We start from the raw sequence: 26,197 nt of genomic DNA, 5'->3' as shown, positions 1-26,197 counted from the left end.
TCCTTTCCCAATCATAGCTCCTAAACAATCTCTCTTTCTCAAAATGTCCCTCTGGGACTCTCCTGCTGAAGCTGGTTGCGTTGCACAAAAGGCAGGAAGTGGCTCCACTGCCTGTGTGATCCTGACATCGCTGCAGAAGCCACCCTAAATAAATGTGCATGCATCTGGATTAGGGTTGCTTGTGCAATAATGTGTTCCTTTCTACAGAGGTAGGAGTCCTGTCTGTTTTGCTTCTGGCTAAATCCACCATTGTCATGTGCTCCCCTAGAAGGCTCTGCACAAAGTACAGTCATACCTCGGCTTACAGCCGCTTCAGGTTGCGTTTTTTCGGGTTGTGGACCGCCGAAACCCGGAAGTACCAGAACGGGTTACTTCCAGGTTTTGGCGGTCGTACATGCACAGAAGCACTAAATCACACCTTGCGCATGCGCAGAAGCACCGAATCGCAACCTGTGCATGTGCAGATGTGGGTTGCAAACACTGCGGGTTGCAAACGTGCATCCCGCATGGATCACGTTCGCAACCCGAGCGTCCACTGTATTTTGGCCCTTAGACTAGGGAAAAAACCTCATCACTTCTGCCTTAATAGCTGACAGTAGCTTAAAGGTAAAGGTAAAGGGACCCCTGACGTTAGGTCCAGTCGTGGCCGACTCTGGGTATGTGGCGCTCATCTCGCTTTACTGGCCAAGGGAGCCGGCATACAGCTTCCGGGTCATGTGGCCAGCATGATTAAGCTGCTTCTGGCAAACCAGAGCAGCGCACGGAAACGCCATTTACCTTCCCGCTAGAGCGGTACCTATTTATCTACTTGCACTTTGACGTGCTTTCAAACTGCTAGGTTGGCAGGAGCAGGGACTGAGCAACGGGAGCTCACCCCGTCACGGGGATTCGAACCACCAACCTTCCGATCAGCAAGCCCTTAGAATCCTGCAATTGCTGCAGGTCACTTGATGAAGGTGCCTTGGAGACTTGGAAATGCCTGCCTCAGGCACACAGAGCCAGGGCCCCACGGCCCAGTCCATTTTGCTCAGGTAACAGCTCCCCTGAATCCCATCTGCACATCCAAGGTGTGAATCAGAGCTTTGGAGTGCATTGAGATTCTGCAGCCCTCTTGCAAAACCAGAGGCTTTTCACTCACCTCTTTCCTCCTGGGACATGTGCTCCTATAAACAGTAATGGAGTTGTTTTCTTTATTGGGTGGAGTTTGCAGTTCCCTAGAGAAAGATGCTGACCCATAAACAACCCAGGGAGAGCAGGGCAGGTAGCCCTCTTCTGTTCTCAGAGTACAGCAATTTCCGGATCTGGCTAGAGTAAGGAAGGGCTTTGCAGTCGTAAAGGACCAAATCTCCTGCCCCTGATTCATCAGCTCAACCAAGTCTGTCTCGAGCTGGGTTTTTAGAGGTCAGGGGAGCAGATCTGCACAGCTGCGTAAATGCTTCGCTTTCAGCATATTCCTGGGCAGTAGGGTCACTGCTGCCGAATCCGCATTCAGCTTCTGTTTGTCATCCCCCTCCCCTGCAGCACACCAGCAAAAGACCCCATACTCAAATTCTTTATCCCTGCAGCTGAGTTGCTAAGGTGCCACATGACAGAGACCAAACTATTTCCCACCCACCCACCCACCCACATGGCTTGTGGCCTCTACCTTGGAGCCATCTGCTCTGGAGCCGGAGGAGATTTGCGGGGAGCGCAGGTGGCCGAGAGATGTCAGTTTGCAGTAGGAAATTCTGCAAACATGGAGGCAGCTGGGCTGCGCAGTAAATCACCAGGGCTGATTGCAAGTGTGTGCTTGTGCCCGCGGATGTGCGTGCAGAGGCATGGAGATGCTGAGTTAGGGAGCAGCAGGGCATCTTCAACATGGGCTTGCATCTGTGTCCTCAGGCTCACAAATCGGACTGTACACATGAGTTGTGCCCCAGGGGAAGAGGCCCATTGAAATGGGGGTGGGGAGGAGGTTCAGTCAGACCCACAACTGACTGAGGGGTCAAGGAAGACACCGGCTCAGGTCTGGTCAGCTGAAAGTATGCATTATTTTCAGGTCTGCAGCTTCTCCTGGTATGCCCTGCAGAGGACCTTAAGGTCCATGAAAATCATAGGTTAAAGGACCTTGCCCCTAATTATCCTCCACCAGGGCCAGGGCCTTCTCAGTGATGGCTCCGACCTGGTGGAATGCTCTGTCCCATGAGACCAGGGCCCTGCAAGATTTAACTTCCTTCCGCAGGGCCTATAAGACAGAGCTATACCACCTGGCTTTCAATCTGAACTTAGCCTGATCTTTTATTCCCCTTCCTTTCCTCCACCTCCCCTTTTTATGAAGATTACCTGCTCTGGGATCCCACAGCTAATTCTCCCCTGGTCTCCTCGCTGGCCCAAATAGGACTAATTTAGCCAGCTAGCCCTGGTGATCATCTAATGTTTATTGGATGGATTTCCCCCCTAAATTGATTTTTGAATTCTGAATTTATTGTTATTCATGTTTTATACTGTATTTTATGCTGTTTTTTGTTGCATCGTTTAAGTGTTTTAAATTTGTTGTTAGCTGCCCTGAGCCCAGTTTTCTGAACCAGGAAGGGCGGGGCATAAATAAAAAATTATTTATTCTCAGGCCTGCTTGCACCCATTCCCCAGATTACTCTCAAGAATAAGTACCATCCTCCTCTCCTAGGGTGCCTGACTTTCATGCAGCTGGCTTTAGCAGGCTCAAGTCTAGGGCTCATATGTCTCCCTGAGGAGAAAGGGGGCAGTGGGGACCTAGAATGCAGCTATTCCCTCCTTGACACCAGCCAGTGAAGTTTAGGCAGAGAGTCTGGAGATGGCAACGGAGTAAGGGTGAGCTACCCTGCCTTCTGTGGAAGCTCAACCAATCTGCTGGGCTTCCACTGTCCCACTTTCCCCTCTCAGGGGCTTTTAATAACCTCCCGGTTTCCACATCCTTCATTCAGGCCGAGGCCCTGCAGAATGAATGTGTGAGCCCCAACCCATCTCCATGCTCAGCGGTGGAACATCTGCCTTGAATGCAGATGTTCCCAAGTTCAACCCCCAGCACCTCCAGGAAGGGCTGGGAGTGAGTCTCAGCCTGGAACCCTGGAGAGCTGCTGCCAGCCAGTGTAGGTAGTACTGAGCAAGATAGATCTGACTCAGGTATATGGCAGACTCAGTATATGCCTGACTCAGTATATGGCAGACTCTTCTGCTCTTTCTAGCCCAGCTGGATCCTCCAGGTGGTGTCCAGATACGGCCTGCTCAGGGGCCATTGCCTGGTTAGTGCTTGGCAGTGGGGATTGGGGCCTACTTAAAGGGCAAGGTGCTGGCAAGCATGTCTCAAGTCTATGCAAAGACTTGGATATTTCTGTAGAACAGGGGTGGCCACCCTTCTTTTGCCCTGAGGGACATACTCACCCTTTGCCAACCCTTGGGGGGGGGTGCATGCTAGCAAAAGATGTGGCCAAATGTGACTGTGACCACAAAACACTCAGGACACATGTGCACAGCTCTCTCTCTCCCAGCTGATCCAGGTAGATCATCTGAGGTCAGTGGGTGTTATTGTTCCATCTGCTCATCAAATTATTGATCTGAAAAGCAGGAATGGGGGGGAAATTGCATCCCCATCAGTATTGGGCAGATAATACTCAGCGTTGGTTTATCATCATCATCATCACCATCACCACCACATTCATTCATTCATTCACTCCTGCCCAATTTGGTGGAATGGAGTGTGGGACAGAAATACTTGTTTGGGCAACCACATCCGGCAGCTACTGTAGAACATATCATTGCATTGTTGTGTCTCAGTCCCTTGCTGGACACAGACCCTAGTCTTGCAATGAGGGCACATTGCTATCTCTCTCTCTCTCTCTCTCTCTCTCTCTCTCTCTCTCTCTCTCTCTTGCACATACACACACTCAAACACACACAAACATCAATTATGGGTCACAGGAAATTTTACATCCTGGAAGCAGCACAGAAGGGTTCAAAGGGGAGATGTTTAAATATATTTCCGCATGAATAGATTTGGCTTAGGACCGAATTCCTGTTTACTTCCAAAGTTGAGCCAGTACCCCATTAGCCCGGGCCCCATTGAATTCCAGATTTTGAAAACTCTGGACAGTCCTTTTGACAGTGCCCGCTGCACCCTCTTCCTTCCCTGTAATTCAGTATTTAAGGATACAAAAAAGAGCCAGGGCTCACAATGGCTTAGAGGCCACATCCCCTGCTGTGTCCCTGCTACTGTTGACTCATGTTAAGCTTGTGGTCCACTAAGACCCCCTAGATCGGTTTCCCATGTACTGCTGCTAAGGCCAGTGTCCCCATATGTAGAAACTAGCCTTCTATGCAAAGGTAAAAATGTGCATTGCTTTCTGTGTACCTGGTTGCTTATGATCCTGTGCCCATCATTGCCACTCAGAAAATGACCCATAAGGGGATGGGGCCTTAGACTTAAAAGAGCTCCCCCTTTCTGGGCTCCCCCTTCCCAGGTAGTACAGGAGTCAAAGCTGAGCCATTGCCCTTGGGGACTCCCCTTCTTCCTTTTGCAACTCTGTTCTGTTGCAGTCAGTCTTCCGGCAGCACCTGGCAGACAGTAGCAGACAACGTGAAAATGGAGAAGCACACGGTCAGCGGCTTGAACCCCAACACCATTTACCTCTTCTTGATACGGGCTGTCAACGCCTATGGGCTCAGCGACCCTAGCCCTGTCTCGGAGCCGGTTCGTACGCAAGGTGAGATTCCCAGGTGCTGACCTGCTGGAGCGGCAATAGGAACAGCTTGGCATTTGCATCTCACATCATTCTACAGTAGGGACATTTAGGAAAACATTAGACCACTCATCAGACTCTGTTTACAGAGGCATCCCCTCTGCAAACAGGGAAGGGACAGAGCTCAGGGATAGAACATCTGCTTTGCTTGCAGAAGGGCTCAGGTTCAATCACTAGCATCTTCAGGTAGGGCTGGGAAAGAGAGCTCTGCCTGAAACCCTGAAGATAGATCCCTATAGATCTGGGGTTCCCAAACTGTGTCCCACACTTCCCAACTAGCTCACTTCCCGCTTGAGGCTGCAATCTAGCACTTATCTGGGAACAAACCCCATTGAACTGAATGGAACTTACATCTGAGTAGACACAGTTAGGAATGCAGCCTTGGTCTATGGCAGGCATGGGCAAACTCAGCCCTTCAGATGTTTTGAGACTACAGTTCCCCTTATCCCTGACCACTGGCCCTGTTAGCTAGGGATGATGGGAGTTGTAGTCCCAAAACATCTGGATGGCCAAGTTTGCCTGTGCCTGGTTTATGGCTCCCTTTATCAGTCCACATACCACCTTTCTCACATAGAAATTAAGGCAGCACGCAGTGGGGTTACAAGACAGCCACACTTCTGTTTATCACCTAGCCATCAGGTTGCACTTAACAACAAAGCGGTATGGGGTTTTCTGAGAGTATAACAAGTCCCCAAACCCTTGCCAAGACCACATTCCTCAATACAGATGAAACGTTGTGCCATGGACTGCCTTGGACTCACTTCCTATATGCTTTGGCAGATGTAAGTCCTACCAGGCAAGGGGTGGATCACCGGCAGGTGCAAAAGGAGCTTGGTGAAGTTGTGGTGCAGCTCCAGGATCCTGTTGTCCTCACCTCCACCACCATTCAAGTGACCTGGACTGTGAGTACCGGCAGCATCACTGATCCTTCCTTGAAATGGCACAACCTGTGTAAGCAAAGGGCAACTTTGTGAATGGGTTAGGCAGAGGTGGTGGCTTTCAATGGGGATTAGACAATGGTTACCAGTCACAAAGGCTGGATGTTAAATTCAGATCCAGAGGCTGTGTAGCTCTGAATATCAGTTGCTAGGGGAACAATAACAAGAGATGACTCTTGCCCTTATTGGCTTCCTAGGGGCATCTGACTGACCACTGAGGAGAAGAGGGCACTGTGCTACATAGGTTTGTGGCCGGATCCAAAGGGGTCTTTCTTATGTGAATAACTTTGCTGACCTTTGCTGAAAGTCACAATAGCACCCTGCCCATTCTTTGGCATGAAGGGTTTTTTTCCAGTGAAGGGAAGACCAGAGCAAAAGAAAACTGTCCTTTTGAAGCCTGAAAGCAACATCTTCATGCTGCTTCTCGGTATAGCCAGCCCTAGTCGATAGAGGTCAGGTTGTTGCATTAAAGGGCTTAGGGTGATGTATAAAGGTTTTAGAGAAAGGGAGAGTACAAGGTTGGTGCAAAAGAGATATTATAATAGTAAAGGTAAAGGTACCCCTGCCCGTACGGGCCAGTCTTGACAGACTCTAGGGTTGTGCACCCATCTCACTCAAGAGGCCGGGGGCCAGCGCTGTCCGGAGACACTTCCGGGTCACGTGGCCAGCGTGACATCGCTGCTCTGGTGAGCCAGAGCCGCACACGGAAATGCCGTTTACCTTCCCGCTAGTAAGCGGTCCCTATTTATCTACTTGCACCCGGGGGTGCTTTCGAACTGCTAGGTTGGCAGGCGCTGGGACCGAGCAACGGGAGCGCACCCCGCCGCGGGGATTCGAACCGCCGACCTTTCGATCGGCAAGCCCTAGGCACTGAGGCTTTTACCCACAGTGCTGGCAAAAGCAAGCAAGAAGAGGGAGGGAGCAGAAAAAAGTTTGGGGAAGGGCAGCAGAACCAGCAGGAAGAGGTTTGGAAGCAGAGAGAATAAATGGGAGCTTCAGCAGGCAAGAAGCTGGACCCATTTTGATTTGGCCTTTTCTGGAAATGGACACCATGCGCAAGCGGCTAACGGTTTGTCTTCTTCCAGGTGGACCGCCAGGCTCAGTTCATCCAAGGCTACCGAGTGATGTACCGGCCCAAAAACAGTGCCTGGCTCGTGCAGGATGTGAAGTCCCCTGCTGAACGGAGCACCGTCTTAGTCGAGCTGCGCAAAGGCCAGGAGTACGAGGTCAAAATCCGCCCATATTTTGATGAGTTCCAGGGCATGGACAGCGAGGTGCTGCTGGTGCGCACCCCGGAAGAAGGTAGATGTGGAAAGGCAGGGAAGTGTGAGCCTCTAGGCTCCAGTTCAGCCTCCCCCCAAAAACTAACTTTTTGTTCATGGACCATTTCCAAATGTGATTTCCAAATGTGATTCGGCACTTATGCGCATGCGCAAAGTGCAATTTAGTGATTCTGCACATGTGCGACCGCCAAAACCCGGAAGTAACCCATTCCTGTACTTCCGGGTTTCGGCGGTCTGCAACCTGAAAAAAACACAACCTGAAGCGTCTGTAACCCGAGGTGTGACTGTATTGACTTCTCTTCCCCATGCTAACGGGCCTGATGTCTGTAGACTAGGCAGAGCCATTGTGTGTATGCCTGCTCTGTTGGGCACTCCCTATATTAGTATTATACTCTTAAGGGCTTTCTCCTTAAGTAAAGGACTGGAGATCTGTAGCCCTGTAGATGTTGTCGGTCCACAGCCCCCCATCATCCTTGACCATTGGCTATGCTGGATGGGGTTAGCAGGAGTCTGGAGGTTCCCCACTCCTGCCTCAAGGACTGTCTGTAACTCACCAGCTTTCTGCATGCAAGGCTCCACCCCTGGCATCTCCAGGTAAACAAGACTGAGCTAAATGGATACATTCAGGATCTGCCAACAGGGGATGGGGGACCTAGTTTCCCAGCAGTGGCTTCAGTTCCAGGATGGTGATGGGGTGATGGTGAGTTTGGGTGTGCCAATGAAGCCAGTTACACAATTCTGTCCCTCTCCTCTGGTCTCTCCTGGAACAGAAGGTCTGACATGATATAAGGCAGCTTCCTAGGTGCCTATAAAAATCTGTTTCCATGCGCAGTGTTCTGAAAGTTAAGCTTTGTAGGGCAAATGCCTAGTGGCTTTTCCTTGCCTTGCCTGTAACTCAGCATGCCCTGGCATAGCTTTGCAGCATTCCAGAACACAGAGTTGGCAGCCGCCAGATGCCATGTAGCCCTTCCTCTGAGCAATAAACTCATTTTATCCTGTCTCGCCCAGCCCCCAGTGCTCCTCCTCAGGCGGTAACTGTAGTCACAGTGGGGACCAGCAACAGCACCAGCATCAGCATATCCTGGGAACCACCTCCACCCGGAGAACAAAATGGGATCATCCAGGATTACAGGGTAAGGCTGCCATTCTCAGAATATCCTTGGGGAACCTCTGAAATTTAAGATTAGCCCCAGAGATTAGAAGGTTGGTCTGAAGGATTTGGAGCTGGGCAGGTCTAGCCATAGCAAAGAGCTGCAGTGGGTGCTGGGAAACAGCCATGGGACGTTTTTAATTTATTATTTGTTTGTTTGTTTATTAAATTTCTGTACCGAGGGTCCTAGGGCAGTTTACAATATAAATATAATATATATATATTGTATATATACAATACAATATAAAATATAAAATGCAATATATAAAAAAAATACATTTCATAGTAACAAGCAAACACAACAAAACACACACACGCCTGTTTAAAAGGCAATAGATTTGCTACAGTGTGTCCCTTCAGCCATTGGTCATAACAGTTCAGGATACGGGTGGCATTGTGGTCTAAACCACCGAGCCTCTTGTGCTTGCCAATCAGAAGGTTGGCGGTTCGAATTCCCGCGACGGGGTGAGCTCCCATTGCTCTGTTCCAGCTCCTGCCAACCTAGCAGTTCAAAAGCAGGCCGGTGCAAGTAGATAAGCAGGTACCACGGCGGCGGGAAGGTAAATGGCATTTCCATGCACTCTGGCTTCCGTCACAGTGTTGTTGCGCCAGAAGTGGTTTAGTCATGCTGGTCACATGACCCAGAAAGCCATCTGTGGACAAACGCCGGCTCCCTCGGCCTGAAAGCTCATCTTGGAGCGTTGCAACCCCATAGTCGCCTTTGACTGGACTTAACTGTCCAGGGGTCCTTTACCTTTAGCTTTTTACCATAACAGTTCTTCTCCTTCCATGGCAGGTTTGGTGCCTGGGAAATGAGTCTCGTTACCACATCAATAAGACAGTGGATGGCACAGTGCACTCGACAGTCGTGCTGGGCCTGGTGCCAGGGATGATCTACCGCACAGAGGTGGCAGCAGTCACCAGCGCAGGCATTGGAGTGAGGAGCGCCCCAGTGACCATACAGATCAGTGAGTACTTAAGGCTCCTTCCCAAATGTCGAAATGAGATAATAAGATAATAATTCTCTTCCAGCGTGGCCATGCCCATTCGCTGAAGTCAACTGCAGAAACATGTTCCTTCCACATCTGTGGTGCCACCATAATGGGAACAGGACTTCCTGATTGTGGTGCCCAATTTATGAAACTGATGTTGTAGAACATTGATTCCTCCCATCTAAGGCTCACCCGTGGCAGTTTCAAAAATGGATGCCAAAAGTATTTCAGACTCAGAAGCCAACTGCCACGGTGATGGATTGATCCAATAAACTATTCCAGTATGCCATTTACAGATTGTAAGTTTAAATTTCAGGTTTTGCTCTTAAAGTTGAATCTGTGGAAGCCGTGTTACTGAAAATTGTGTTCATGCTGTGCAAAGTTTTAGTAGCTGGTAGTTGAAAGTAAAAAAAGTCTTTTCTAAGTGGTCACAAAGTACACTTTAAAATGTGTAACACACACACACAGAGTTTTGGAGGTTGACAGTGCTGTCATAAAGATTAGGCTCAGTAGGATTAAGGCAGTGATCCAATATCCACTTAACTTGAGTAACTCCACTGAACACAGTGGGACTTACTTTTGAGAAGACATGATTTGGAAATGTGAAGAATTAAACTTAAGATTGGAAAAAGGAGAAAACCTGTATTGGAAAAAATTTAATGTCTAATGTTTTACAATTTTGGCCACTGGTCCTGTTAGCTAGGGATGATGGGAGTTGTAGTCCAAAAACAGCTGGAGGGCCAGGTCTGCACTGCTTCAGGCTGCGTGTGGGGGCTTATGCAATCAAGTGTTCCTCCACACAAAACATCTCCTTGCTTGTAGAAAACTAGCAAGTCAGGGATGGGGGTTCTTCTTTGACATGCTAACTCTCTATGCGTAGGGAACGTTTTGCCTTTTCGTAACAGAGGAGCGTTCGGTCACACGAGCCTCTGCCTGGTTTCCCGCTTTTGGGGACAGCCTACGTAGCTCAAGCTACTTTCATCTCCTCTCTTCTGTGGTTGCTTTTGCCTGCTGTGTGTGCTGCAGAGCCCTTGCCGGACCAGGACACAGTGCCTGTGAGCAACGGGGACAGCGTGAGCCTTGCAGAACAGATCACGGATGTGGTGAAGCAGCCGGCCTTCATCGCCGGCATTGGCGGGGCCTGCTGGGTCATCCTCATGTGCTTCAGTGTGTGGATCTACTGTCGCAGAAAAAAGAGAAAGGAACTGAGTCACTACACAGGTGAGATGGGCAAGGCTGCATTCTGCCTCCTCCCCAGGGGATATGGGTTGGCTGCCTAAGAACTGCCTTATAAAAGGTCCTGTCTTGACTTGGACCAAATGCTCACAAGGCATCTATAAGAACCAGCAACATCTCCAGGTCCAGATCGCCCCTCCTAGGCTCAGCCTTGAGGAGCAGAAGACCTTAAAGGGGCGGTCAGTCTTCTGGCTCAGACTTATCATTACTAAATTTCTTAGCAGCCTGATGCAAAACAGTAACACGGCTCACATAATTTTGTATGTAATTATATAGAACTTTCCAAGGACAAAATGTAAGGAGAAGACATTTATATTCCACTAAGTGTCCCGTTTTTTTAAATATAGTTTTTACATAAGGTGTGCAATACCAAAATCATGTACAAGGGCAATATGGGAGGTCTCAAAACCAAAGTTCCGTCCAAATGTCCACTCATTCAATAAAGAGAAAATAATTTCTACAAATAAAAAGGTAAAGGTACCCCTGCCCGTACGGGCCAGTTGTGTCCGACTCTAGGGTTGTGCGCCCATCTCACTTAAGAGGCCGAGGGCCAGCGCTGTCCGGAGACACTTCCGGGTCACGTGGCCAGTGTGACGAAGCTGCTCTGGCGAGCCAGCACCAGGGCAGCACATGGAAATGCCGTTTACCTTCCCGCTATAAAGCGGTACCTATTTATCTGCTTGCACTTAGGGGTGCTTTCAAACTGCTAGGTGGGCAGGAGCTGGGACCGAAAGACGGGAGCTCACCCCGCCGCGGGGATTCGAACCGCTGACCATGCGATCGGCAAGTCCTAGGCACTGAGGTTTTACCCACAGCGCTACCCTAGTCCCTCTTCTACAAATATACTTGTTGCTAAAAAATAATCCACAGACCGGGGGAGGGGGGCCCTATCCACATCAACCGGAGTTTTATAGCATTGCTCCCAATCACTCAAACCACAGTGCCCCAGCTGTGTGAAAATCCCAAGCAGATTCCGACGACAAGATCGCTGGATGCAAATCTCTGTTTCGAATGTCTTCCTCCAGTCAGCCCACATTGGAATGATAAAACGGTAAAACACATGCACAAGGAGGTAAATCAGCTCCATAAACTTGAAAAGGCTCTTTGCTCATCCTGTGAAGGCTGATGCAGACACAGCTGTGTGTTCTGCAGCTGAGACATTCCGTATTGGACTTGTGCATAATTTTGAAATGGACCCTTGGTGGAATATAAATGTCTTATCTTTACATTTTATCTTTGGGAAGTTCTATATAATTGCAGAGTTATGTGAGCTGTGTTTCTTCATTTCCCTGTGTTGTCTTGAACGGGTCTTTGACCATAATAATACATTATTATTATTATTATTATTATTATTATTATTATTATTATCATCATCATCATTATTATTACTATTATTCCCTGTGTTGTGCATCACAAAATGGTGTCTAGACAATTTACAACTTTAAAGCATAGAGAAGGGTCAAAAAATGGCCAAAACTATATTAAAAACCACATCATTCTATTAAAATACCAGCATGTGACTGAATTACAAATAATATTTTATACTGAAGCAGCCAATCCAACACCATCAAATGTTTGGGAGCAGAGGGAAATCTTAACCTGGTGATGAAAATAGAGTTGCGTTGCATTGGCACCAGACGGGCCTCTATGGGGAGAGCCTGGCACTGCCACCTCCCCGTCTCTGAGGACTCCCTGAGGATTTCTTACTGGTCCAACATAGGCATGTGGTTTCCCAGCATGGAGGGAGTTGGATCTTTGGGGGCAGAGGGCAGGTTCAGAGGGAACAGACTCCAGAAGTTTGAGCTGGTTCATACAGTAGACCCATAAGGTGGGGTCAGAGCCCAGGCCCAGGCTGCAGCTCAGGGTCAGGCTCCTTGCCCATCTATCCCACTGCTCTCCGTTCTGGCTGGCAGCAGCTCTGCAGAACCTCAGACAGAGAATGCCTTTCCCCTCAGCTGCTCCCCAAGATCCCTTATAACCAGAGATGCTGGGGATTTGAGTGCTTGACATTCTGCATGCAAAGCATGTGCTCTGCCACCGAACTGCGCATCCTCCACCAGCCAACCCCCCGATCTGCCTTAGGCTCCCTGCCCCCCATCTGCCTGCCACAAACGCAACTTGCTCTGAGCCACCTCACTTTCTGCTTGCTTCTCTTTGCAGCTTCCTTTGCGTACACGCCAGCAGGTAAGGCTTTTTTTCCTCGCCCCCCCCATTACATTGCTCCCCACCAGTTCCGCCAACCCAGCCCTTGCCTTCGTTCTTCACGGAAGCGTCTCTGACTTTGTGTGGTCCCCTCTCTTTCAGTCTCTTTCCCCCATGCGGATGGGCCGGCACGTGGCAATGGCAGGTGAGTTCAGAGACCCCCACTTGGCATTGATGATTCCCTCCCTCCGTCTCCCTAATACCGGCTCCTTGGTGGTCAAAGTTCATGCCATACGGGCCTCCCTGTCCCCAGTTGATCTGAGCTACGTACCATATTTTTCGCTCTATAAGATGCACTTTTTCCCTCATAAAAAGTAAGGGGAAATGTGTGTGCGCGTCTTATGGAGCGAATGCAGGCTGTGCGGCTATCCCAGAAGCCAGAACAGTAAGAAGGATCGCTCAGTGACGGGCTGCCCTTCTCCTTCCTCGGGGAAAAGCCTGCAAGCACCGCACACATGCTCCACGCGGCTCGTGAAAGGGAGTGCTAAGCAGAGCCTGGAATGCATACAAGCTCTGCTCAGTGCTCCCTTTAAAGAATTTTTTTCCCTTGCATTCCCCCTCTAAAAACTAGTGCGTCTTATGGAGCGAAAAATACTGTAAATCACATGAACTAGAACCACAGCATTAAACCACAGTTCAAGAAGGACACTGACAAACTGGAACGTGTCCAGAGGAGGGCAACCAAAATGGTCAAAGGCCTGGAAACGATGCCTTATGAAGAACGGCTAAGGGAGCTGGGCATGTTTAGCCTGGAGAAGAGGAGGTTAAGGGGTGATATGATAGCCATGTCCAAATATATAAAAGGATGTCACATAGAGGAGGGAGAAAGGTTGTTTTCTGCTGCTCCAGAGAAGCGGACACGGAGCAATGGTTCCAAACTACAAGAAAGAAGATTCCACCTAAACATTAGGAAGAACTTCCTGACAGTAAGAGCTGTTCGACAGTGGAATTTGCTGCCAAGGAGTGTGGTGGAGTCTCCTTCTTTGGAGGTCTTTAAGCAGAGGCTTGACAACCGTATGTAAGGAGTGCTCTGATGGTGTTTCCTGCTTGGCAGGGGGTTGGACTCGATGGCCCTTGTGGTCTCTTCCAACTCTATGATTCTATGATTCTATGAAATGTTCAGATTGACTTTAGCCACATACCACATGCATTCCCCCAAAGAATCATGGTACCTGTAGATTGCCTCTCAATGAGCTACACTTCCTGCCACCCTTAACCAGGGGTGAAACTAAGCTTTATTTTACCTGGGTCAAAGACCCAGTTTGGCACACACACCCCAGCATGCATTTATGTACATACACAGAGGCTGAGAGCCTCAATGGCACCCCTCTGGAGGCTTCACCCAGGGCAAAAAATCCAGCTAGCCCTCCCACCCCCACCCCAGTTACGACACTGACTTAACAAACTACAGTTCCCAGGATTCTTTGGGGGAGGTCATGTGGTTTCCGTGCATGTTGTCTGCACAGTCTAGGTCAGCTTAAATGGTGCTCCCAGTCTGCAGTTTTGCAAGTAGAGACAAAAGCTGCAAGGGGGAATCAGCGTCTCAGAAGCTCCATCTCCCCCTTTTAATGCAACTGCATTAATCTTTTACGCAAAGAATTGCATACTACAAATATTACACAACTTCAACATCACTCCAAACCAGGGATAAGGGACTTAATGGCAGATGTCGCTGGACTCCCAACTCCTGCCACCTGTGACTATTGGCCAGGCTGGCTGGGGCTGATGAGAGTTGGAGTCCCACAACATCTGGAGGGCCACAGGTTGCCCAACCCTGCTCTAAACACCTGTAAGTAAATCCCTTAAGGAGTTTTGAATATTCATGACAAAGCAGCAACACGTAAGAACCTGATAACCACCATTACTTATGCCCAGAAATGCATAAGTAAACCTGTTCAAACATCAGAACTCGATAACCATATTAAGACTACATATTAGGACTACTGGAAGGAATTTTTTTATTGTGTTAAGACTACATTAAGAACAACATAAAGAAAGCAACTCTCTACTTCTTCCTTAGCTATAAAGTATGGCAAGCAAACAGAAGAACTACTACAACAAAATAAAATAGCTTAAGCCGACACAACTCCAATAATAGATTTTGTGTATTTATTAGTGTAAGCACTAATAATAATAATTTTTATGCCGCACATATAGGATACCTCTTCTAGAATGCAACCTGCCGCAACATACACTTCATAATTATTATTCCATGCATATCCCACCTTTCCTCCAGCAAGCTCAATGTTCATGGTCCTCTCTCTCCCTGTTTTCTCCTTCCAGCAACCCTGTGAAGCAGGCTAGACTGGGAGACCCCGTGGGCTTCATGGCTGAGTGGGGATCTGAACCCTGGCCTCTTGGCTCCTAGTCTAGCACTCTAACCACTAGGCCACACTTGCATTATCTAAAAGAATATGGCTCACAAACTTGATATACTCTTTGGCGGTGAGGGGTGGGGAGAGAGAGAATCGGGCGTTAGCCCTCACCCAAACCACCTACTAACTTGCACAACCAAATAACCCTGTTTTCCATGGCTCTCCTCCAGTAGGCCTGGCATGCTAGCCATGGCCACTAGTGCCTCGAGCTACCCGTGGCTGGCAGATTCGTGGCCAGCCCCCAACCTGATGCGGAACGGGAAGGCAAAGGATCCTGGGGCGAACTGCTGCACAGGAAACCACAATGCCACCGAGAGATATTACAACGGTAAGCCTTTTACCACCCCATCATCTCCATAAGGAAAGATGCCCAGGGTAGAGTCGGCATGGGATGTGGGGGAAATTCTCCTGGTTCAGATTTGAATGCGAACCTACCTCTACTTCACATCTTCAGAAATCCTAATCAAAGACAGCTAGCCTCCCAAATGTTGCAGGCTTCTGAATTTAGTGATACACTTCTGCAACCCAAAAGCTTGCCTGGTGTTTTCATTGCATATCGGTAGGGGACAGGCAAAACCATTTCTCAGTAATCAGGCCTTGGTCTGAATATTCTATGGCCTTTTCAATGTGTTGGGGGGGGGGAGGTTATTGGTTAGCTTTTGTTCTTGTTTTATTGTGAATTTTGTGTTCTCATTTTGTATTTTTGTGCTGTGTTTTGTGTGATCTTTCGGTGAAGGTTGGTATAGAGATTTAGTAAATATTGCAAGAACAGTAATATAAAGATGCATCTGTCGGAGAAAATAATGTGCAAAACTACATTGCGGGAGGGGATTGCTTGCAAAAATGGATACAACAGTCAAAATGCATGTATATATCAGGAGAAATTCACCCCAAAATGTTTCTTTTTTAAAAAACAACAACCACAAGCTGATGTGGATATGGCACAAACGGAATGTAAGTTTGGAAAAATGTGAAACTTGAGGCTGAAACTGAAATTGACAAATTCACCCATTCCCAGAACTGACAAGCCCAAGAGAAACATTTGTGGTTGGCAGATACGGAATTTGAGCATTATCGGGTTGGAAAGGCCAACAGACTCCAGTGAGAGGCTTAGCCTTTAGGTTTGCGCAAAATAGGAAGTTGTTGAGACAACGAAAGCAGGCTTTGCAGGTTGTGACCTTGGCAGGAGGGGAGGGGAGCCAAGGTTTATTGGGAGGGGGGCAGCAGTGGCATCAATCCCTTGTTCTTCTTCCCCCTCCCCACAAGCCTGGATTAGTGGTAGTTCTCCAAGCCCACAAATCACAGAGGTCATTCAAATTAAGGCACATGGAATCTGTTGTGGCTGAACCAGAAGGTTTGGTTAAGCAAGGTCTCAATGGGTCTCCCTCGTTCGCAGATGCTGGGATTTCCAATTACATTGCTCAGACGGAGAAGTTTGGAACAGGGGTGTCCGATGGGCCCATTTACAGCACCATCGATCCTGCCAGCGACGACATGAGGACGTTCAATGGGGCCTTTTCCCAGCACACCACCCCATATGCCACCACGCCCGTGGTACCATACGGGGCAGCACATCTACACTCACCTGATGAAGAGGAGAGCCAGTGGAACGGCCAACCTGGGCTGCCCAGCATCCAGTATGCCCAACCCGAACGGGTCAGAGCTGAGAGTGGTAAGGACCTTAAGCATACGAGAAACTGGGCACTCTTCTCATCTCCCTGGGAATTATGTTTTCAAGTTCCATTGGTGTCACCTGCCTAGAAATGGAACCCGCTAGTGCATCTTGCAGAAGAATCTTCTAGTGTATGGAAAGTCCGATGGTGATTTTATCACCGTGGTTAATGATAGGGCATTGTAAACATGCATAGCATGTTGCAACACAGCTCAAGCGAAACAGGAAATGCCCCAACAATATTTAGCTCGGAAATTAGTTAATGGGAAAAGATCACGGAGAGAGATCAGGTTGACAGGGATGAATTAATTTACAAAGCCCTGAACAGCTTAGGTCCAGGGTACTAAGGGTCTGCCTAAAGCCTTTTATCCTAGCTAAGTCACTAGCATCCCCCGAGTTGGCAAGGCTCATCTGACAGCAACAAGAAAATGAGCTTTTAGTGTCATTGGGGACTTGTTTCTGAATAATAATAATAACAATAATTTATTATTTATACCCCTGGAAGCCACGCTGGGTGGCTTCCAACAGAATATTAAAAACATGATAAAACATCAGACATTAAAAACTTCCCTAAACAGGGCTGCCTTCAGATGTCTTCTAAAAGTCAGATAGTTGTTTATTTCCTTGACATCTGATGGGAGGGCATCCAACAGGGCAAGCACCACCACTGAGAAGGCCCTCTGCCTGGTTCCCTGTAACCTCACTTATCTCAGGGAGGAAACCGCCACAAGGTCCTCGGAGCTGGACCTCAATGTTTGGACTGAACGATGAAGGTGGAGACGCTCCTTCAGGTATACTGGGCCGAGGCCGTTTAAGGCTTGAAAGGTCAGCACCAACACTTTGAACTGTGCTTGGAAATGTACCTGGAGCCAATGTAGATATTTGTAGAGTAAATGTGCATGCCATTCTACTGCTAGAGAGTTGTTGGAGTTTTTTTGTTAAATAAAGCAATTTCATCCTCTGCTGTGCCGGAGGGTCCCGTCTCTGAGCTCTGTTTCTCTTCAGTAGTTGCTAAGCCTGGGAAACAGAAGTCCATGGGGAAACCAGTGAAAACACCATCCCTCAACTGGACAGAAGTGCTTCCCCCACCTCCATCTGCCAGTGAACTGAGCCAGTATGTGGAGGAGGAGGAAGACGAGGAGCTAGAAGTCAGGTAAGCAACAAAAGAAGGGCAGAAGAGACCACGTCCTTTCACTGCCATGTTTCCCTTGGAAATGGAACTGGTTTTGATCTGGGAAACATGTTCACAATTAGTTGGAGCTCCAACTGGTATCGGGCCAGCACATTCCTATAATGTGCTCTAATGCGCTCTGCTGTAAACTGCTGCCTTTGAAGAGTGTTTGGAAACTGCAGCTGGTCTAGGACGCCAGGTTAGTAACTGGAGCAAGTCAATCAGAGCATATTTAATATATATATCCAACCTTTCCTTCAAGGAGCTCAAAGTGGCATACATGATTCCTCCCTTTCCCGTCTTATCCTTGCAAAAACCTTGGGAGGCAGGGTAGACTGACTGTGACTGGTTCAAGGTCACCCAGTAAGCTTCATCACTGAGTGGGGATGTGAACTCTGGTCTCCCAGGTCTTAGTCCAACACTCTTAACCACTAGGTGGAGGGTTAAGTCTAGTCAAAGGCGACTATAGGGTTGCAGCACTCATCTCGCTTTGAGGCCGAGGGAGCTGGCATTTGTCCACAGACAGCGTTCCGGGTCATGTGGCCAGCATGACTAAACTGCTTCTGGTGCGATGTGATATCATGACGAGTTCCAGAGCACATGGAAACGCCATTTACCTTCCTGCTGCAGTGGTACCTGTTTATCTACTTGCACTGATATGCATTTGAACTGCTAGGTTGACAGGAGCTGGGACAGAGCAAAGGGAGCTCACCCCATCATTGGGATTCTAATCAAGAGGCTCAGTGATTTAGACCACAGCACCACCCACTCATTTTTTCTTAACCCCAACACCATATTGGCTCACAGCCAGTGTGGTGTTTTAGTTAGAGTAGGGGTAGGTGGGGAACCTGGGTTCCTCCAGATGTTTTTGGACTTAGGTTCCAGACAGATGTTTCAATGCAATTGCTGACTTCATTGAAGGGAGACCTTAGAATCCAATCCCAGACGCATTGGCCAATAATCAAGGACAATGGAAGTTGTAATCCAACAAGATCTGGAGGGTTACAGGTTCCCCATTCCCGAGTTAGTGCATCAAACTAGGATGGGGAAGTCTGGATTCAAACCCTCATTTAGGCATGAAGCTCATTGGCCAAGCTCAGCCTAGTCATTTGCTCAGCCTAACCTAATTCCCAAGGGTTATTATGAAAGTAAAAAGTGAGGTGAGAAGGACCAATGTACCTCTGAGCAACTTGGGCAAAAACAATGAATGAATGGTGAATGAATGAATGAATGAATGAACGAACAAACAAACAAACAAACTTCCATTTTGCTTTAGTGTCACTGGCTCCAAGATTGGAAAAAAGCTTCCACGCCCATGGTTACATGCCCCCTCTAGATGTTATGGAGCCTTGTTCTCCTTAGGATGATTTCAGGGATTGGGAGCGCAGCGTGTCACTGCCCAAAATGTCTAGCTCACTCACTTTTTGTAGTTCAGAGGTGGAGGAGTGGTGCCCACCCCTGCCAGAAAGGACCTACCTGATGGAGAACATCCAGGAAGAGGAATGTCCTCCGCCACCACCTCGTGGAGAAGCCTCCTCTCCTGCAAATTCCTATGGCCAGCAGTCCACAGCCACGCTGACCCCCTCACCCCGGGAGGAGATGAGAGCGTCTGAAGATATCCCCAGGCTGCATCACTTTGAGATCCCACACCTGCCCAGGTATGATTCACTCAGGGACTTGGAAAAACTGGGGTGCTTGGGGGAATTCGTTCTTTGTCAGTTCCGATACAAACTGTTCCAATCCACACCTTGCAGAGTAAAGTGCATATCGGAGCCTAATTGTCCTTCCTGGGCACACATATTTGATCAGGAAGGTGATCTAAACAGAGAGAAGTTGTAGAATGGATGGTATTAGAGCATAGAAGTAGGAAACATAAGCCAGGGCAGTTTGTACTCTTAGATCCTACTGTGCAATTTTGTACTGAGCAGAGAATTCGGCATCCTTAACAACCTCAGCCTTGTAAAAACAAGAAAGGAGGTTTCTGGTCCTCATGGTGGGAGTGAGTATGACATCATTCAGATAACCAAAATTCAGCTTTTGTTGGTGCAGAATGGGGGCCATGATGCAGAATTCTGGTTTATGCCCAGCTGGTCTCCCCACCTCTTATCTGCTCCCACTGGGGCTTGTCCTCTCAGCTTAATGTGTTGCTTTCTGCGTTCAAGGCGGCTACCCAATGGCTCAGGGCCATTACCCAAAGCCTCGAGTCCTCCTTTGACCCAGTCCAACCCAAATCTCAACATGCCTGAAGAGGGACCCGAAGGCATCACTCCCAGGCAAGGTCATCGGCGCAACCTGAGCCAGACGCCGGCGCACAGTGCAGAGAACGTTGACTCTCCGGGAATAGGTGGGTGCATCTTCTTCAACCCTCTTCTGAGGGGCAATGTGGTGTATTAGGCACAGAGAAATGGAGGGATTGGCCACCTCCTTGATGTCTCTAACCAGAGAGTCTGTGGCCTTACAGTGCCGGGTTTGAGAGGCTTTCCCTCGGGACCAATTCACTGCAGCTGGGATATTCAGAACATCTCTGGAGCTGATTGCCCTTGCATTTAATTCCTTTAAGACAGGGAGGAGGAGCCCACAGGCCTTTAGATGTTGTGGGACTCCAGCTCCCATCAGCCCCAACCAATATGGCCATTGATCTGGGATGATGGGAGTTCCTCATACCTTCTTTAATAAGAAATCTCTTCTTCTCCAAGTGGAGAGCAAGACTGAAGAGGACATGGGTTCTTGTCCCCTCTTAGCCATGAAGCTCACAGGGGTTAGCCATCTCTAAGCCTGGCCTGCTTCACAGGGTTGCTGTGAAGATGAAATGGGAGGGACTGGAACCATATGCATTGCCATGAGCTCCTTGGAGGAAGGGTAGGACAGAAATATAAGGAACGATTAAGTCATGCCCCCTTCTGCTTTTAGCAGGAAATGGTTCTGAGCTTCCTTAGCAGCCACAGGAACACATGTCGCAGGGCTGAGGTTGGGTGGGACAGAGCAGGTCGCTGGCTGAAGAGTCTCACTCTGGTATTGGGCTTTTACCGACAGGCAAACTTCACCCCAGCCTAGCAGACATGCCTCTCCCTCCAGGACAGAAAGCAAAAAGCAAGAAGAAATCCAAGTCCAGCCACTACCGTCGAGAGAAGAAGCAGGGAGGTAGGTGTGGCTGTGCCCTGGCCCCTGAGGTTGCCCAATTCTTCCATCCTTCTAGGGTTCCCTCCTTCCTCTTAATTTCCTGTCTATTTCCATAGATTTTTAGAGTTGTTTCCCATCTTTCTCTGTAGTATGAGACAAACAGAAGGGAATATTCGATATGTGTGTGTGTGTGTGTGTGTGTGTGTGTGTGTGTGTGTGTTGTCCAGTAGCACCTTAGAGACCAGCTATGTTTGTTCTTGGAATGAATTTTCATGTCCATGCACACGGAAACTCATACCAAGAACAAACTTAGTTGGTCTCTAAGGTGCTACTGGACAATTTTTTTATTTTATATATATATATTTCTACTGCGTCAGATCAACACAGCTACCTACCCGAATCCAGAAGGGAGTATTGTTTCAGTTGCTTAAAATAAATTGATTTTTTTTTTAAATTATAAAACAAATACTCCTGGTTGTGATTCAGCATTGTAAGACTCTCAGATTTCCTGTCTTTAAGCAATGGGTGCCAGTCTTATAGCTGTGAAGGTACAGCTTAAATACATGCAACAGGTGCCTATGGAAATCTTGGGGAAGGTGGAGACTGACAGTACTTCCCCCTTGGTTCTGCTCACAGACCTCCCGCCGCCGCCCTTGCCGCCTCCCGCCGAAGACCTCGGCACCGCTGCTCCAGACGGCGCCCTGCGACTGGACTGTGACCCTTCCTCTCTGGAGAAGAACTTGAATGCTTCCTCGGCCCTGGAGCGGAGAGCTGTCCATCGCACAGTGCCAGGACAGCACTATCACCAGCACCGGGATGGTAATGCCAACCCCAGTAATAATGGCTTCCCTGGCTTCCTGTACTCTAGGTTGAATTTCTGCCTCCATAAAGTGTCATGGTCTGGCTAGATGCAGAGGACTGGTGGGAGGCACCAACTGGGGAACCCCGAAGGGAAGGAGGCTCAGAGCCAGGGGATTGGTGGTGGGATGGCAATGAGTGGTCAGAGAGAGAGGAGGGAGACGATTGGGAGGAGGAGGTCTCAGAAGCGGTAGCAGGGTTTTGTGAGCAGGAAGAGGCTGGGCCAGAGAGCAGTCCTGATTCAGAGGCTAGAGAGGAGGGAGACCAAGAGGCAGAGTTCAGGAAGGCTGCTTCCTTTCTTGCTGTGACCAATTCCCCTTCCCCCCTCCCTGGCCTCCCAGGACCAGAAGAGGTATGAAGAGGGCAGGGGAGAGACAGACGCATTGATTGAGTCTCAGATTGCTTGGGAAGGACCCAGGGCAGGAGGAGGAGGCTTAGTCAGCTATGGGAAGGCAGGGGCCTTCAGTCCTCACAACTCCCTCATCAGGGCAAGACCTACTGGGAACGGCTGCTGTGCTCACTAGGCCTGAGCTGTTTTGTTTCCTTGAATAAAGAGTTAACTTCACTGACACCTTGTGAGTTATTGCTGACCTGCTTCTGACACCCGGCCTGACATAAAACCCTCCCTTGGTATTGTAAGATCGCTGTTATTTTGAACAGAAACAAAAGCTGCCTCTTTTAACCTGCCTGCCCTTCTGTCAATGCACAGGCTGTGCGGAGTGCAAAACGGCAGCCAAGTCTGGGTGAAGCCAGAGCTTGCAAGACTAACCACCTGCTTTCGCTGTTGTTGTTTCTACTCTCTCTCTCTCGCTCTCTGTGTGTGCTGGCAGAGGAGGAAATCATCCCGTACAGCAAGCCCAGCTTTCTCTCCAGAAGCCAGGTGTCAAGCAACTGCTCCACAACAGGAAGTTCTTCCTCCAAGGGGTCAACAGGATCTAGAGGTCATGGGTCAGGACGCAGCCGGACAACAGGGGATCGCAGCGAGGTGATTTGACAGCACTTCCTTTGGATGTTTTAAAAATAATCTTTTGCGTTAAGGCACCTGGCCTGGCGACGGGTGGAGGGTGCCAGTTCTGGGAGATGGGTTGACACTGGCCTGGCACCAGCCCAGGTGCCGAGACCCCCAAAGACAGTGATGGACACCAGCATGGATGTCTTTAAAAGACAGTTAGCTTTGTCCTGAATCAAATTGTCTGTCTGTGGCTACTAGCCACATGATGGCTATGCCCTTCCTTCATGGTTGTAGGCAGTAATGCTTCTGAGTAGCAGTTTCTGGTAACTGCAGGAGGGGAGAGCCCTGCTAGGGCTTCCTGTAGGCAGAGGCATTGCATCATTTGCCAGTGCCCAGAAGCAGGGCACAGAGGGTGAAGAAAACCCACCGTGCCAGCCCAGCCTTTGCCGCTGATGCCGCTGGGTGGGCGCAGGGCACAGAGGGTCCACAGGGCTGCCCACTTACCCATACAGGGTGGAGACTGGCTGACCAACTCAGCCCTTGGTGGGTGCATCAACCTCGATGCAGGGCGGCCATTCAGCAAGGGCCCCAGGGATGACATGGTAACAAGACCAGGCTAGGCTGAGTAGAACTCCAATGTATAGTTAAGGGATGGCATCCAATTTCGTTGCACTTGTGCAATGTTGCACTTGTGTAATGACAATAAAGAATCTATCTATCTATCTATCTATCTAGTTAACAGAGTAAAAACTTAAATACGTTGCAGGATTCCCAAAAAATAGACCAGATGCAATTAATATTTCATCCAGCAGAGCTTTACAGCTACTGAAGGAAAATGAGCATAATGGTCACAAATCCAATACATTCAGGATTGGCCCTGTCCATAAGAAATCCAGTTGCAGCAGACTTGATTTAAACTTACAATATAATTAAACCTTAACACTAAGCTTACTAGATACAGAACACCACACCAGAAGGATAGAGAGATAGAAAGAGTGAAACCCAGGCTCCTTCTGGCCTTACTATTATAGTCAGCATGACCATGAAAGAAGAGATAAGAGAACCAATTGAAGCCAGCTGTACTCGGCTTCTCTGAAGGAATAACCCAAACATCATGAACTTTCTGCTTACTTCTTTCACACAGAGAAGCTCCCAGAACCTTCTTGAATTAAGTAGAATAGGAAAGATCTCTACACATAAGATCAATACTTTCTACACTAAGAAATGCAAACTGACAGGTAGCGGCAGTAAGGGTGGGACAGGGATCCCTGCATGGGGGTGCCTGGTTTGCACACATGCATCCAGGGTTACAGTCCCCCTGGGCCCCCTCACACTACACCCCTGCCCACAGGCATCAGGTTGGACACTATGAAAACAGGGTGATGATCTAGACCTAGTTGTCAACTTTTCCCTTTTCTTGCGAGGAATCCTATTTGGAATAAGGGAATTTCCCTTAAAAGGGGGGGGGGGTTGACAGCTATGGGTCTAGATGACACTGACAAACTGGAACGTGTCCAGAGGAGGGCAACCAAAATGGTCCAAGGCCTGGAAACGATGCCTTATGAGGAACAGCTAAGGGAGCTGGGCATGTTTAGCCTGGAGAAGAGGAGGTTAAGGGGTGATATGATAGCCATGTTCAAATATATAAAAGGATGTCACATAGAGGAGAGAGAAAGGTTGTTTTCTGCTGCTCCAGAGAAGCGGACACGGAGCAATGGATCCAAACTACAAGAAAGAAGATTCCACCTAAACATTAGGAAGAACTTCCTGACAGTAAGAGCTGTTCGACAGTGGAATTTGCTGCCAAGGAGTGTGGTGGAGTCTCCTTCTTTGGAGGTCTTTAAGCAGAGGCTTGACAACCATATGTCAGGAGTGCTCTGATGGTGTTTCCTGCTTGGCAGGGGGTTGGACTCGATGGCCCTTGTGGTCTCTTCCAACTCTATGATTCTATGATTCTATGAGCCATTGGCCGGATCCAGCCATTGGCCGGATCTTGTGTTCTTATGACCCACGGCAGTGTTTCTCATGCTTGGGTCTCCAGCTGTTTTTGAACTACAGCTCCCATCATCCCTAGTGAGCAAGACCAGTGGTCAGCGATAATGGGAGCTGTAGTCCAACAGCAGCTGGGGACTCAAGTTTGAGAAACACTGTCCTACGGGAAGGATGGAAGGCAAATGAAGAGCAGAGGCAGATCTTGCTGATACCACCCCCTCCCTCTCTTTCTGCTTTCAGGAAAAGAGATGAAACCAGATGGAAGTCAGCGGGGGGGAAAGCGAGGCCTTCGAAGGAATTGGCAGCCGCAGACTTTGGGCCGGGAAGCGGGGGGTGTTTCTGTGCTTCTAATTTATGATCCCTCTAAAGAAGCTGCATGACCTGGCGGCCCCTTTGTAAATAAGTTTGTTCCCTGGAGGTTGGCAGTCCCTGGGAGCCAAGGAAGCTGTATTTATAAATCGTGGCAAAAGGGACAGTCGAGTCTTGGGCCTCGGAGGGCCTGCTTTTGGAAACATTGGCATTTCTGCAACTGGAGGGTTTGGGTCCGATGGGAGAGGGGACGGGAGGAGGCAGTGGGGAAGGGGCTTTGCCTTCCACCATCCTGCTAAGGGTGGGCAATGAGAGCAGCCCATCCCACCAAGCACATGCTCAGATATTGCCCAGGTGCTCAGTCCTGCTGGCCACATGGCAGAGGGCAGCAGGTGTTTCTTTGGTAGCTAATGAATCCTTTTGTAAAATGACCAATAAAGCTGTTTGTTAACCTGGATCTCTCAGAGTTCTCTTTCCTTTCGTTCCTCCGGTGCAAAGCATCTCATCCTGTTGGTGCACAAAGGACTTGGAGCAGAGCCTGTGCAAAGCTTCTTTGCATAAGGCAGGTAGCTTGCCTATCTCAGCCACCTTTGAAAAGCCAGTTCTACGCAGATAAGTTCAATAGGAAATTGGAGCAACCTGCCTTCTTGGGGTGTGAACACTGCGTGAGCACTCTGTGTTATATCTTAACTAACTGAAGTGGCCATCATCTGGAATTGGCAAAGCTATGTCAATTTCCAGGTGGACTCCTTCTCCGCCAGGGGTCAGCAGACTTTTTCAGCAGGGGGCCAGTCCACTGTCCCTCAGACCTTGTGGTGGGCCAGACTATATTTTGAAAAACAAAACGAACCAATTCCTATGCCCCACAAATAACCGATAGATGCATTTTAAATAAAAGGAGACATTCTACTCATGTAAAAACACCCTGATTCCTGGACCATCCACTGGCCAGATTTAGAAGGCGATTGGGCTGGATCCAACCCCTGGGCCTTAGTTTGCCTACCCATGCTCTACGCTTTCTAATTTAATTTGTTGCCATTCCTTAACTCAGCAATCTGGATGGCCATCTGCCATGGATACTTTGGTCAAAATTCCTGCATTGCGGAGGGTTGGACTAGATGACCGTTCTGACTCTACAATTCTATGATTCTACATTTCACCTTTGTACTATTGTCTGCTTTCTCACACACCTT

At 48.8% G+C, this 26,197-nt stretch overlaps 1 protein-coding gene across 6 annotated transcripts in view; it reads left to right on the top strand.

The window, feature by feature from the left end:
* Positions 1 to 25,461, top strand: part of ROBO3 (roundabout guidance receptor 3) — a 334,276-nt gene extending 308,815 nt beyond the window's left edge. For 2 of the 6 annotated variants that reach the window (XM_081843249.1, XM_081843254.1), the window contains exons 12-28: positions 4,552 to 4,718; positions 5,535 to 5,656; positions 6,778 to 6,994; positions 7,984 to 8,108; positions 8,922 to 9,093; positions 10,144 to 10,338; positions 12,514 to 12,537; positions 12,658 to 12,700; positions 15,101 to 15,258; positions 16,327 to 16,602; positions 17,608 to 17,755; positions 19,204 to 19,431; positions 19,936 to 20,117; positions 20,807 to 20,914; positions 21,530 to 21,712; positions 22,582 to 22,736; positions 24,936 to 25,461. In XM_081843249.1, coding sequence (XP_081699375.1) covers positions 4,552 to 4,718; positions 5,535 to 5,656; positions 6,778 to 6,994; positions 7,984 to 8,108; positions 8,922 to 9,093; positions 10,144 to 10,338; positions 12,514 to 12,537; positions 12,658 to 12,700; positions 15,101 to 15,258; positions 16,327 to 16,602; positions 17,608 to 17,755; positions 19,204 to 19,431; positions 19,936 to 20,117; positions 20,807 to 20,914; positions 21,530 to 21,712; positions 22,582 to 22,736; positions 24,936 to 24,947 — 2,515 coding nt within the window. In that variant the 3' untranslated portion in view covers positions 24,948 to 25,461. The remainder of the gene's footprint in view (positions 1 to 4,551; positions 4,719 to 5,534; positions 5,657 to 6,777; positions 6,995 to 7,983; positions 8,109 to 8,921; positions 9,094 to 10,143; positions 10,339 to 12,513; positions 12,538 to 12,657; positions 12,701 to 15,100; positions 15,259 to 16,326; positions 16,603 to 17,607; positions 17,756 to 19,203; positions 19,432 to 19,935; positions 20,118 to 20,806; positions 20,915 to 21,529; positions 21,713 to 22,581; positions 22,737 to 24,935) is intronic. The other 4 variants (XM_081843251.1, XM_081843250.1, XM_081843253.1 and 1 more) reach the window with 4 other exon arrangements.
* The last annotated feature ends 736 nt before the right edge of the window (positions 25,462 to 26,197 follow it).

Source organism: Podarcis erhardii, assembly GCF_964252035.2.
Source record: "Podarcis erhardii genome assembly, chromosome: 16".
NCBI lineage: Eukaryota > Metazoa > Chordata > Lepidosauria > Squamata > Lacertidae > Podarcis > Podarcis erhardii.
This window is presented reverse-complemented; position numbering and strand designations above follow the sequence as displayed.